This window comes from Diadema antillarum, unplaced genomic scaffold (assembly GCF_040938485.1).
Source record: "Diadema antillarum isolate AM-2024a unplaced genomic scaffold, OU_Dant_1.0 scf00000030, whole genome shotgun sequence".
Classification (NCBI taxonomy): Eukaryota; Metazoa; Echinodermata; class Echinoidea; order Diadematoida; family Diadematidae; genus Diadema; species Diadema antillarum.
In genome coordinates, this window is record NW_027270919.1 from 578,632 (window position 1) to 592,990 (window position 14,359).

Genomic DNA, 14,359 nt, shown 5'->3' on the forward strand with positions numbered 1-14,359 from the left:
TGTTTGCTACTCCCAACCTGTCCCGATTATGCGATGAATACTGTAGTAGATTTTGCAAAAATGTCCTCACAGCGAGAAAATTGAGTTTCTGGAGAGACAGCTAATGACAGCGCTGAATGCAACGAAGAAGCACAACCTGCGATCATGGGCACAGAAAAGGTTTAAGCTTTTCCTGAAGACAGGCAGCTATTGATGACCAGACAATTCTGTCACAGAAACAAACATGTTAAGAGTCTGACCACCAAGAGAGGTGTTCAGATATAATATGAGATATAATTCCCTGATTTGAGAATAAGTGAAAAGTCTATAAGAACTGACGGATGTAGACATGGGGGGGGGGGGCATATTCTCTACCATTAAGAATAAGTTCATATTCAGGGGAGGGGGAACCACTCCAACACACACATGACAGAAACACACATTCGTATAACTTATTCTTTTAATAGTAACACTTACAAAAGTACACAAACACCGGAACAAGCTGCCCCTGGTAAATGAAGTGGTAATACACTTCATAGCTAAATCCATCTACTGTAAAAGTGGATATTTTCACCCGAGTAATTTTTCACGCTTGGCCGGGTAAAATGAATCTTGCGTGTTTATAATTCCACAGAATCAGGACATTAACTACAACAGAATGGCATGCAAAAATATTCATAAGTTTTTTATTTTCGCGATAGTTTCCGGTCGAGTGAAATGTGTGAAAATTTCCACTTTTACAGTAAGCTATGTAGATAATTTACAACTACATGTACACGTACCTGAAAGCTACACACAGTGTATGGTGTCACAAGCAATCATTTTCAGGGTATAAAAATTCCTGAATTAGATTTTTCCTGAATATTGATATATTGAATTGAAAATATCCCTTCAGTATATCTTTCTATAAGTCAAGGAGTTCTGTGAAGGCACACAGATGATGGCCGATACACATTACACAACAGTCAAAGGAGGAAATGTGTTTAGGGTGCAATTCACAGACAAGTTTTCAGCTCATATGAACTTTTCCCAAAGCATTTCTCCAATCATGTGACTGGCAATGTGCATAATGCAATTGTAACTGCTCCCATGAGTCTTTGGCTCACACTGTGAGCTAGAACGCATCAATAAAATTCAAAGTCAAGTTCACTGCACTTTGCTTTTATTTTCAAACTATACAAATTACACCTATGTACAGAAAAGGTTATTGCTCCATAAAATGAATAACCTTTGAAAATAAATAAACAACGTGTGACTGACTTCGAGAAATCAGGGAAAACGGAAGTTGGCAAGGACTGTAGTCAGTACCAAAAACTAATTTCCTCTCAAATTTACCTCCTATTAGTATAACAAACAAGATCAGAATAGCTGTTTTAGAGTTAAGGCCATTCTCAAATGGCAAAAATACACTTTTTCCAGAGTTGGACATCATAAGCTGGCACTGAGTCAAACTTATCAAGGTTCAGAAAGATCCCAACCAGGAAATTCACAGACTTTTCAAGATCATTCATGGATGGTAATACAATTATATGCCATTACATGGAGTTTGTTGATATTTACCTTAATACAAGCTTCAGTTTCTAAACTAACCAAACCTAAAATTGTTGGGTAACTTATGCACTGTCACTCTCATAATACAGGTTTGCCTATTGGGACATTGTTGAATATTCAATGACAACAAAACATTTGTCCACTGATTATAATTTGACTGTCTTGAAGGGAAATCCAGCGGGAAAATAAAAGGAATTTGTCTTCAAAGTACAGAACTGTACATCATATCATACGACAGTTAATGACCAAATTTTGTCAGTGGCGCACAAAAGGTAAGTGGCATTTTCTCACAGGGTAGATTCCTTTTGAAAATTTAATGGCTTCAGGACCAGCACAACTATGGCAAGGCCATTGATTAACTTTCTTCTATTGTTAACATTTACTTGTAACAATACTGAACGTTAATTATACTGATCAAATTTTTTACATTGGTTGTTTCTATCCCTAACTCACATTTTAGAGCTTTTTTGAAACACTGAAGCTGGGTTTTGGTTTCATCTGCAAATGGTAAATGATAACTTTAATTTCAAAGCAAATCTTCTCCAAACTGCATTATATTGTGGCTGGCTTTCTTACCCTTTCTGAGAGAGATAGAGTGAAAAAAAAAGGAAAGAAAGGAGACAAATCATTCACTACAGGAAGAGCTTAGATCTGGAAAATATTCAAAATACCCAAACAGATAATTGATATTGTTGTTGACTCTATCAGGCTTCAGCACTGATGAGTCACAAACACATGATCAACATTTATATAAACAAACGTTTATTGGCAATGAACATGGTCAGGCTTTAAATTACTATGGAGCTTCATTACTGCCATTACACAAGAATAGAAAAGAGGTGCTTACACATGGAATACCGGTGTACGGCGTATGCCTCTCCCACTGTCTCATCACACTGACGGCTGCTGTCACCAAACTGTTGTTGAATCTAACTTGTACTGCTCATACTCTTTGCGATTGAAGAAGGAAATCTCAGTTTCATTTTCTGTGAGAGGAAGATGAACAAACCGTTTAAAATGTCATAAATTAAAGGTCCATACCATGCTCATGTTGGCTATAACAAACATATCAAGTCCAAGCATATTCAGAGATAATAAAATACAGCGAACAAACAAATAAACAGATTTTAGTTTACGAGCAATGGGGAAATTGTACATAAAAGCATCCCAGATATAGATCTAAGCCAAACACACACACACATACAATTGAATGTTATACAATATACAGTTCTGTATAATACACACGTCCTTTTTTTTCATTTCAAAAGTTTATTTTCTTCTTCTAGATGAGAAAAAAAATACTAAATATGGTAAAACTGGTAAGTAGTTGGCAGCTCTGAAAGAGAGCAAAGAGAGAAGGGGGGGGGGGGGAGAGTAGCCTTCTACTTGGTCTAGAAAAAACAAACAAATAAGCAAACAAACAAACAAACAAACAAACAAACAAACAAACAAACACAAAAAAGCTCTGTAGTTATAATGACATTTCACATGATATTCCCAACACTTGGACCAGTTCTCTGTCCCAGGGACAGCGTCCAGTGATATGCTACCAACAATGAACTTCAAAATATTGTATAATCCCTTTATGACAGAATATCAAATCGATATGCAGTAATCAGCATTTGATGACATAAATGGTATCCTGGGGTACCAAATGAAAATCAGCCATTTTGTTTAATTATAATATTTTTTTAAAAAGGTTGAACCCTGGGTTGCCAAAAAGTGGAAATTATTTTGGTGCTGGAGCTAGCGGCGCTAGCCACTACACTGCAGTGCACTGAAGCACCCGCTATTGCTAGCACAGCGTGCCATTCATGCATCGTATTACATGCAGTGGCATGGGAGTGACTATGTACACACACACACAGTGTATGCATTTCTCTACAGCTGTCCTCGAGTGGACGTGAGGTAACACTACACAACGCGGTAACCCGGGGTACTACGGTACCCTGGGGTAACGCGTGACCCATTATTTGTTGACTGGGCTGGAAAGGAGGGCATCCTGAAGAGGTTAATAGCTCATATCAAATGGTTGTACGTATGTAGCCAAAAGAGATACCAGCAAAAACATAATTGTTCTTTAGGTAAGTTCAGTTTCAAAAGGGAGTTGGGGAATTCCCCCTCACCCTGAAAGCTAATGGTAAAAAGGGTAACAATAACCATTATAATAGTAATAACAGTAATAACTGCAATCTATTGCACATAAAACCCATCAATCAATCCTCTATGCACTTTACACAAGAGCAGAATTCAAATAGGCATTTAACTATCAAGAAAAAAAAAACCCACACAGAAAGTACAAACAATGGTGCCCTTAAAAGTTTTTGACAAAATTTTGGACCCTTAGAATATACCCGGGCATTTTCAAGGTAATGGGACCCCCCAACGTTACATTTGGTGTTTCGGACATATCCACAGTGCTTTACATTCCAAATGAAATACAATGGCTTTAAGTGATTCCTGAATAATATTTTTTTCTTTAAATGAGTCACTTATATATTTTTTTATTTCTGCAAATTGAAGATGAAAATTTCATGTGAACGTATGTAACAGGTGGACAGACATTGGTGTACTAATGTATGACGGTCAAATTAAGTATCTTCCATGGAAAATGATCCTTTCTTTACTAAACGAACTGATATGGATGATAAGAGATAACATCATCCAAAGAAATCAAATTACCTGTGCATTAAGGTACATTTCTAGAGTTTAGGCTGAACGTATGTAACATGGACGGACAAAAATGTAACATCCACGTCTGTCCACATGTTACATACGTTCGTTTTTTCTACAAGTGTGCTATAGTGCACAGTTAATTTAAATTTTGGGGGTGATATTGTATCTTCTTATCCATATCAGTTGTTTTAGTAAAGAAAAGCTCATTTACCATAGAAGGTATTTAATTTGACTGTCATGCATTAGTACACAAATGTCTGTCCACCTGTTACATACGTTCACTATTTTTATGTTTTTTTAAATAAATTTTTATAGATAGCCTGCTTGGAGCAAAATCTGGACAAAGTTATCTCTCCTAGGTGAGCTTTATACAGTGCTAAAGTGTTTGGTGGGATATTCACATTGGAAACATAAGATTACCTAGTGTCTTTGAAATGGACCCCATTACTGTGAAAATGCCCACCATTTCTGTTTCATTTACTTCAGTTAGGCTTCTTTTGCTTTCCTATATAAAATAGTCATTTAGGTCATACGACTATGATGCGATTTTCTGTCTGCTCTTAATAAGCCCTGAATGGTCAAAATACATCATTTTCAATTGTTATGTGTGCTTCTCTTATTAAGCTGACTACCTTTAGAATGCTTGATGTTTTGCATGGAGTATTTTAGACTAAATTTGCCTCTTGTTCAGTGGCCTCTGTTTTTAGCACAGTGAATGGAAGATACATTGTATCTGTCGGTTGTGAGGGTCGACTGTATTACCACCTGTAGTTTAAAACAAGAGGCCACCGAACAAGAGGCAGATTTATTGGTCTAGGAGGGTGCCTATTGAAGCAATAACATCTGAAATCTGTGTACTCTTGAGAGCCGAGATACGAATAGCTTCTCATGAGAATCTTCATAATTTGTGAATGTTAACATTACAAGTTGTACGACTCAAAAGTTACGTTCACACGGTGATCCCTAACCTTGAGGATAAGGTCTACGGGGTGCCAAGTGTTGCACAGTTGATTTCCTTATGAAATTGACCGTGCAACACTTGGTGCCCCATACAGCACATCTTCGAAGTTTCAATAGCTTATCCGCAAGATTAAGGATCACTGTCTGAATGTAACTATTGTCAATTTACAGTGCCGTTGAAGTTGTCATATACAACGCTTGACTGACACGCAAACACAGTGATATGATATAAAATTATCACGCCTGATACAGCTATGAGTGGAGAAGCATCCAATGAGCAAGTTGGAGGTTCGTATTAACATTGGTCCATTTTACTCACCAATGCCACAGGCTTTCAAAGTTCTCTCCGGCTTCAGAATCAGGTCTTCATCATTGTCCTTGTTTATCACTGGGTCACTTGTCTGTGTGGATTTGAATATATCAGTGAAAGACTTCTTAGAAACACATGAGACCTAAAAGTGGATATTTTCGTGTGAGTAATTTTTTGCACTCGCCAGGTAAGATGGATTTTGTGTGTTTTTGATTCCGCAGAATCAGGAAATTAACTACTGGAACATATGGCATGCAAAAACATTTGTGTGCTTTTATATTCACGCTAGCATCTGGTTGTGCGAAATACGCAAAAATTTCCACTTTTACAGTACCGGTAATAGATTTTGTCAATCCTAATATCAAATGAAAGAAAGAGATTATTAACACAGAGGAGTGAAAATGTGCTATGGCTACTCTTCACCAATTGTCACCCTCCGTACAACCCTTGGACTATTCAAAGGTACTGCTTACCATTGGCAGCAGTATTTGAAAGAATGTTGAGTTTTATATCACATTTGATGCACAAATATGTAGGTCAGTTGTATCACAAAGCATCCTACCATATTAACATTTTGCAATAAAGCCAAAAATACAAGGAGATACAGTGCACTCCAGTTACAACGAACATGGTTATAACGAAATTTCGTTATGACGAAGTAAATCTTCTGGTCCAAAAATTATCACCATTAAAGTCTATGGTGCAAAATTTGCTTATAACGAACACGGTTATAGCAAAATTTCCGTTATAACGAAGTCATTTCCGAGTGCCACAGACAAAGAAAAACAAAAGAAATGTGCTCCGTTATAACGAAATGCGAGTATTGCTTTTGAAAATACGTAGCGGAACAAGCATTTATAGCGTCTCTGCATGGGTGAACGTTTCACACCACTGTGCGTTCGCTCCTTGTGTCACGCACAGTTTCTGAGGGGAACTTGCGTTTATTATTGTAATACAGTTATCCCATCACATTTCACATAGCTTTCCAGTGTAAGATGAGTATTCAGCAAACAGAATATGATATATATATACATGGTTTCCTTGTTTTCGTTATATATTGTATTTGTTCGGTTATAACAAAATTTTGTTATAACGAAAGAAAACTGCCGGTCCCGAGCATTTCGTTATAACGGGAGTGCACTGTATCACTATTTTTCTCAATAAACCATCTAACTGTAGATGGTTTATTCTAGAAACAATTCTATTACAACTATCGTTCACATTTTGTATAATGACTAATACACAACATTGCTCATACTGATTAACATTCTTATATTGGTTGTTTCTATCCCTAACTCACATTATATTTCAGAACTATTTTGAAGCACTAAAGCTTGGTTTTTGTTCGTCCGCAAATGGTAAATAATGCTTAAAAGTTAACATAACAGTGTCGGAATTTCGAAGCTTGGGCATTTGTTCCGAGTTCACTCTGTCACTGGAAGCAACCAGGGATAGCCAGGTGGTAGTGTTGCTGCTCGGAAAACAGTACTTAGATGACAAGTTCGAATCCAACTGGTTTGTTTTTCAAACATGTTTGTTAAAATGTAGATCAACATTGAGATCTTACAAATACATTTGTACATGCAGAGGGTGACATTTGATTTTTTTTTTTTTAAATCAGCCACAGCAAATCCTAATATTTCCAGGCTTTTATATAATCAGTCTGGACAAGAGATTCAGAATGTGTGATGAAGTCACTTTCAGTCTATTATTATCAAGCCAACAAGACTTGAAATCATTTATCCAATTTTCTGCAGGGAAAAAAAAAATCATTCACTCATTCATATGGCAGGTACCAGAAGATGAAGTCTTCCTCTACCACCCACAATCTGTTTTCCTTCCTTTAACCCTTAACCTTTCCTCCCATGAAAGTCATCTTCTCCATCCTGTACCCCTCCCTTAAAGGGATGGCATAGTTTCGGTTGAGATGAAGCTTCAGGTTTTCAAAGTTTTTTTATGATACCGGTAAGTTTTGAAATTTGATGAGAAACCTCTTAGTCTTAGGAATCATAATTCTAAAAGGAATTAAAAGTTTATTCAATGAAAATTGGTTTTGAAATGGCTGAGATATCCAAAACAAAGCTATCCATTTAAAAAGGTGAGATCCACCTTTTACTAGGATCGCTTTGTTTTACTTTTGCATATAATTGGATATCTCAGCCATTTCAAAACCACTTTTCATCTAATAAACTTTGAATTCCTCTTAGAATTGTATGCTCTGTAGCATTTCATCAAGTGGTTTCTTTGTATCTCGCAAAAAGTCAGAAGCTCAATCCTCACCTCAACCGATACTATGACATCCCTTTAAAAGTGTCTCCATTCATACCTTCTCCCCCCCCCCCCCCCCCGATTTTCATCCCACAGTCTTCAATCAAGGCTGAGGCTACATTCAGTGTGAGAGAATTGGCAAGAAAACTATCAAGCCAATATTAACCCATTGAGAATCAGCTAATTTTGCTACAACACACATTTCCCAGAGACACTTGCCCAACTTGGGACTCATCCTCAAAAGGTTAAAGGGGAATTTCATCCCAAGTGAGGATCGAGTGAATGAAGAAACATTAGTTAATACACTAACTGTGAATTTTGAGCAAAATTGGACCATCCATCTAAAAGATATTAATTCTAAAAGATTGGTTAAAATACCAACAGCAGCAGATCCAGGAAGTCCGTAAAGGGAGGCGCCTTCACAAAATTAAAGGGGGGGGGGGTGTGTCCCCGACTGAATCCGCCACTGACTAATGCCAGATAAGAAGACTACATGACAGTTATTGGTGTCAGAGTACTGCAACGACATAAAGAAACTTTAAAGGAAATTTTCATTTTGAAGCATACTGAAAGAACTCTTGACTACAATCATACCGATTGTACATGTATCTCCTTCAGGGGGGCATTTCATGAAGCATTTTGGTCAGATATTTTTCTGACAGGCTGTTACAAGCCACTGAAATCCTTGCATCTGATTGGCTGAGAGCAAATTTGTCCGACAACTTTGTCGGACAAAATGCTTCATGAAATGCCCCCCAGATAGCTGGAGATTCAAGATGATATTACCCTTAACAATAACATGCCAGTCATAAGTCAACAGACTACAGATATACACTTCTCATAAATAATTAAATTCTGTGGAATTATCTACATTCAATGCCTTTATATCATTGCACAACTGAAGATGCGATTTGTATCAGAAATTGTTGAATCTTTGAATGCATGGATTTCTTCCAAACTCTAAAAGTTTGTAGGCTGCTTTTGAATGGATTGTTTGTTTTCCTCGAAAGTTGTTGGAGGACACATTTAACCCGTTGAGGACAAGTCCCGAGTATACTCAGGGCAGGTGTCCAGGGAAAATGCGTGTTATACCAAAATCAATCCATCCTCAACTGGTTAAAGATGCCTGAAAAAAAAAAAAAAATTCTGGGAATTCCTTCAACTTCATTTCTAAAATTGTGCCTACAGTCAAACTATGATGTTATTGGATCATACAAACAACAGACATACAGAAGTACTAGTATTGGGAATAACTGTGATAACAGCAGAGAAGGCTTCAAAGATTGCTAAAAATACTCTGTAGAAGAGAACTGCCCTGCCTATCAAGTGTACAAATTCTAAAGTACTCCAAATAAACATCACATATCATGCAACTTAATGGTGAATTGAAGATGACAACCTTTTTGACAGCATGAAACTTTTGTGAATTGCCGATCATGAAAAAAATTTAAAGAAGGGTGTGCACATTTTACTCTGAATTGTTGCTTCTCGCAAACTTCCTGGAAGTTTCATGCATGTGAAATTTCTGGTTGATGTACAGTACTCCTAAAGGTTACTCCTGTAGGTGACTCCCTGAAAACAGCACCATCCTGAACTCCCTGCCCTTTTTAAAGCATAAATAGGTCAATGAACAAAACACAAAGCTGTTTCTCTCCCACTCTCTCTCTCATTAAAAAAAATGGAACATTTGGTCTCGGTCGTGCAACCTTGTTGCGCGACACGCTCATTGACATGATCTACGAAGGTAGTGACGATGGCGCATGTACCTCATTAACCCAGATTCAGTCATTGGGGTGACAGGGTGAGTATCTTACATCACATAGCTTCCTAGTTCCAAAAGACTGGTGGAACTATCATCTCGTAACCCTTTTCTGGGCCAAGTTCACACGCTTTTCCAGTCCAACGGCACACCAACTTCTTCATCATTCACCCTCTCTCACATGTAGTATGCTGGAGCGTACAACCTACTCGACAACAAATGTGACCCTGCACCACAAAACAAACAAAACGTCGCCAGACATGAATTTTTAGTTAAGACCATATTCTAAAAGAACAGACTTTAAGCTTTAAAATGATGTATAGCTCAATCAAATGGACTCTCTTAACCTATCTAAATATTGGAAAGAAAGCACGAAATCAGGAAAAGTGTGAACTAAGAAAAGAGGCGCTGAAGTACAGTGTCTATTCAAGCGCTTAATCTTTACCAAACCGTGCTGGCTGTGCGATGAATGGGACAAAAAAGAGGAAGTAAACCACCAGAGTAACAACAATGAAGGGATTATCAGATTAAACTGAAATTGAGCATGCCTCATTAACACATTCTGTCCATAACTAATCCCACCTTTCAAAGCAGTAGCTTTATCCTTTCAAAAGTTATCAGAGTTGAAAGTGAAGAGTGTGTACAAGGTTTTGCAGAAATGAAAAGGGGACTCTAAAGACACACCTAATCACACTATTCTACCAAAAATGTTGGAGATAAACTGCTAAAAAAACACACTTTCCTGCCCGTTTTATGATCCCAAATTTCAGCATAATGTAAAAGAAGACTTGCTCTTTCAGAAATTATGAAAAAGTCAAGATCGGCTAGGTTGACCCATTTCACTTATTTTCGGTACCTGGTACTCACGCAAAATCAGTGTGTGCGACTTTTTGTTTGTTTTGTGATGCACGGTCACAAATATAGGGCTTACTACTTATTACATATGAAAGACTAGTCCCGAGTACTGTGAGGCAGGTGTCTATGGGAAATGCATGTTTTATAGCAAAACGAGCTCATCCTCACATGGGTTAATTCTGGTAACTAATGAAGAGCACTAATTATAATCCTTCTGCACACACACACATACACACACACACACACACACACACATCAACAGCAACAATAGTGTTCGACAATATCAACAAAAAACAAAAAACAAATGAACAAATAAAATCGAAAACATTTGAAAAGATTACGACTTTATCATCTAGCAACACTTACAAATTACTAATCAACAAAATACAACTCTTTTTCATACAAAATGACTAATCAACAAAGTACAATTTTTAATACAAAAGGGCCCCCCCCCCCACATCTTTTGCACCATACATAGGAATACATAGGGTGTCACCACTTTGGCCCCCCCCCCTTTTTTTTTAATCCCAGAGGTGACATTGAAAATAGAATGAAAGCTTGAAGTGTGAGTGTAGTAAGGCCTGTTTTTGCGCTGAAGACCTTTCTTTTTTTCTTTTTTTTTTGTCAGCGGAGGAAACCTGAAAATGGCACCACAAGCTGCGCTGAAGGCCTTCTCTCTTTTTTTTTTTTTTTTTTTTTTGCTTGTTAGCTGATGAAACCAAGAAGTGGGGCCCCCACTTTTGAAAATGTGGCGCCGGCCATTCTTAGTTTCACATGTACTTTAAAGGACAAGTTCACCTTCATAAACATAAGGATTGAGAGAATGTAGCAATATTAGTAGAACACATCATTGAAAGTTTGAGGAAAATCAGACAATCCGTTCAAAAGTTATGAATTTTTGAAGTTTTTGTGCAGTACCCGCTGGATGAGAAGACTACTGCAGTGTATGAATAACTTAGATGTCACATGCGTACAACAATATAAGGAAAATATAAAGAGAATTTCACAAAATTCCATCTTTTGAAAAAAGTACACATTCCCCTGACTCGTTACCGACAAATGTTATGGGTAATATTATTCCCCCTGCCTTTAGAAAGAGGCAAGTCAAGTGCACTTTTATTATGCCAACAAAGTGAAAATATGTTGAATTTTCTTTTACATTTTCTTTATACTGTTGTACGCATATGACTCACAAGGTGTAGTAGTCTCCTCATCCAGCGGTCCCAACACAAGAATTTAAAAAATTCATAACTTTTGCATCGATTGTGCAATTTTCCTCAAACTTTCACTGATGTGTTCTACTAATATTGTTGCATTTTCTCAATCCTTATGTTTATGAAGGTGAACTTGTCCTTTAATATCATAAACAACCTACTGTAAAAGTAGAAATTTTCGCAGTGTTGAAATCTTCGCGCTTTTCTCTCAACCAAGAACTAGTGCGAATGTGAATATTTTCGCTTGCCATATATGTTCCAATGGTTGAGCTCTTCATTCCGCGGAATTAAAGACACACAAAACTCATCTTACCCTGCCGAGCACAAAAAATTACTCTGGTGAAAATATCCACTTTGACAGTATTCAGGGTGCATTTTCTTTAACCCATAGCTTCTCACAAGCACAGCTATCAAAACAACAGTCATGGAACCCCGAGACACTGGTTGTGAGGGTGTTAATGAATAGAGAACCACCTGCTTACCTTGGATCCATGGGCCTTGTGTTCAATCTTCATGGTGTCGTAAGCATGCTTTCTGAGTGGGGGAGGGAGACCAGGTCTTGTCTTGATATCTAGAGATGGGGAGAGAGTGGTACATGAGATTCATCATCTTAAAGGAGACTGGCAGATCATGGAACACACAAATTTTTAATCACCCAAATAAATCTTATGGCATACTTTCACTTTATGCACATTCTGGTGCAAATCACAGAAATTACCTGTAAACAAAGGCTGATTTAATGCAAACACACTACACTGTGATACGCAATGCTTGTCTTCATACATAGTTGATGAATTTTACTATATTTTTGCTTGTCCTTATTTTCAAAGGGAGAGACATTTATATCTCCTTAAAGAGTTATGTATGTAAAACAAGGTTTCCAAGTACTTTGCACATTATAGAACTGTTTGATACTAGAAGCACTTCTAACTTGAAGAATTTAACAAGATTAACTCACCTCATTATGTTGCAATTTTCTCTAAATTCTAAGAAAGAAAAGAAAAGTGCCACATATGGTACAAATAGAGTTGGACCTACACATGTACTCGTAGCGGTAGGATAGGGAAACAGCCTGCTTTGTTCTTTTTTTAAAGAATCTATTTCATTCTCTTTTGAAAAGGACAATGTCACAATGGTTCACCTTCTAAAACCTGAGCCATGAATGCTTCTACTGTAGTATCCAGATTTAAGTGGTTGAAGACGACATGCTTGATGTTGCGATGTTGGAAGGAACGGATGAGCCGAACAGTGACAATAACTCCTCCCCCCTCTCCGTCCATGGTCTGCTGGTATGAGGGGATGACCACAGAAATCAACAGCTTGCTACTCCTGTCCACTAGAGATGGTCACACCAGTATTACCTCTCACCTACATCCCAAGAACACGGTTTAATTCTGGCTAGAAGACACAAGAGAGAATAGAGCAAGGGAAATGTACACAATGATACATTTTCTATCTTTGATCACCTGAACAATTCTTACAACTGTATGTCACCTATTCCCTACCTTATCCCATTGAGAACAGGGTGATTGTGCTACAACACACATTTTCAATAGATACTTGCCTGAGTATACTCGGGTCTTGTCCCCAAAAGGTCAAAGTATCTACTCAGCAAACCATGTTCATGGATACTTTTCATAATGGAAACTACCGATAGGCCCTATAGCTTACATACAGCATGTAATTGCCATTATATGGCTCAATAATACTTTGATAGTTCGTTTCATGTGTCTGAAAATGAAAAACAAAGTGCTCTTCTTGGTGGTCCAGGCAATACCAGATGATTTTAAAGGGAAGCAGTCCTGAGATTTTCACTGTACTGATAATTAAGAAGAGTAATATAACCTTTCACCAATTTATACGCGTGGACATCAAAAATTCTAAAAAAAATAATTCCTGCAAGCGATCGTGTAAGAGCCTGCCAAAAGGTGCAACGTCATTGACGCCCTACTCTCAAGTTCACAGCCGTGCCTCAGAAAACCAATTTAAGTGTTCAAAATGATCATATCTGATTTTTTCATAAAATGTGACAATATGTGGTTTTATTATTTCAAACAAAATATTTCAAGCTTATTTATATATACAATTAATATAAAAATAAATAGTAAACATGTATTCATAAATAACTAGGGAGCGTATGCATGACGAGCAGAACACCGCTGGAAAGAGTTGTGCATCGATGACCTATGACTCTCCGCCAAGACTTGCTCATTAGCATATTCACCATGTAGAGTCACACTTTTTCAACCAAAATGTACGAGCTTATTTGGTGATTTGAAAGTTTGTTTTTGGTGAAAGTAGTTCATTGGAGGTACCAACAAAAACATATTTTTTTTTAATTTCGTGAGGACTGCGTCCCTTTAAAGTACTGTACGAGCTGAAATTTTCACGTACAGATATTTTTGCGAATTGCTACTTGGAGGACATTTTCATGTGTTGTTAATTTTGCGGTTGAAAGGGTCTAACGGAACTTACTTATTTGCACGTTGTTATTTTTGCATGTTATTTCGCGGTTCAAAGGCGATTCACGAAAATAAAACCACAACGAAAATTTCAGCTTGTATAGTACATGTAGCACCAACACATTCGTCAAGCCACCAAATCACTGATATTTTGACAAAATATTCCTTTAAAACCACTCCACTAGTGAGAATCTTAAGATTTGCGGCCCGTTACCTCCTTGACCGCCATGATGTAAACATCCGAGTACCACACTATTCTGAGACTGCAACACATGAATGCTTTTGCAAAACATTTTGTTATCCAAAGCCACGTCACTTTCTATAC

At 37.4% G+C, this 14,359-nt stretch overlaps 1 protein-coding gene across 1 annotated transcript in view; it reads right to left on the reverse strand.

The window, feature by feature from the left end:
* The window catches only part of LOC139740601 (UPF0538 protein C2orf76 homolog), a 33,212-nt gene extending 20,246 nt beyond the window's left edge, over positions 1–12,966 (reverse strand). Inside the window, exons 1-4 of the mRNA XM_071651190.1 lie at positions 12,714–12,966; positions 12,055–12,143; positions 5,486–5,567; positions 2,378–2,516 (exon numbers count right to left, since the gene is read on the reverse strand). Of these exons, the coding sequence (XP_071507291.1) occupies positions 2,440–2,516; positions 5,486–5,567; positions 12,055–12,143; positions 12,714–12,852 (387 nt within the window). The 5' untranslated portion in view covers positions 12,853–12,966 and the 3' untranslated portion in view covers positions 2,378–2,439. The remainder of the gene's footprint in view (positions 1–2,377; positions 2,517–5,485; positions 5,568–12,054; positions 12,144–12,713) is intronic.
* Positions 12,967–14,359: the final 1,393 nt, after the last annotated feature.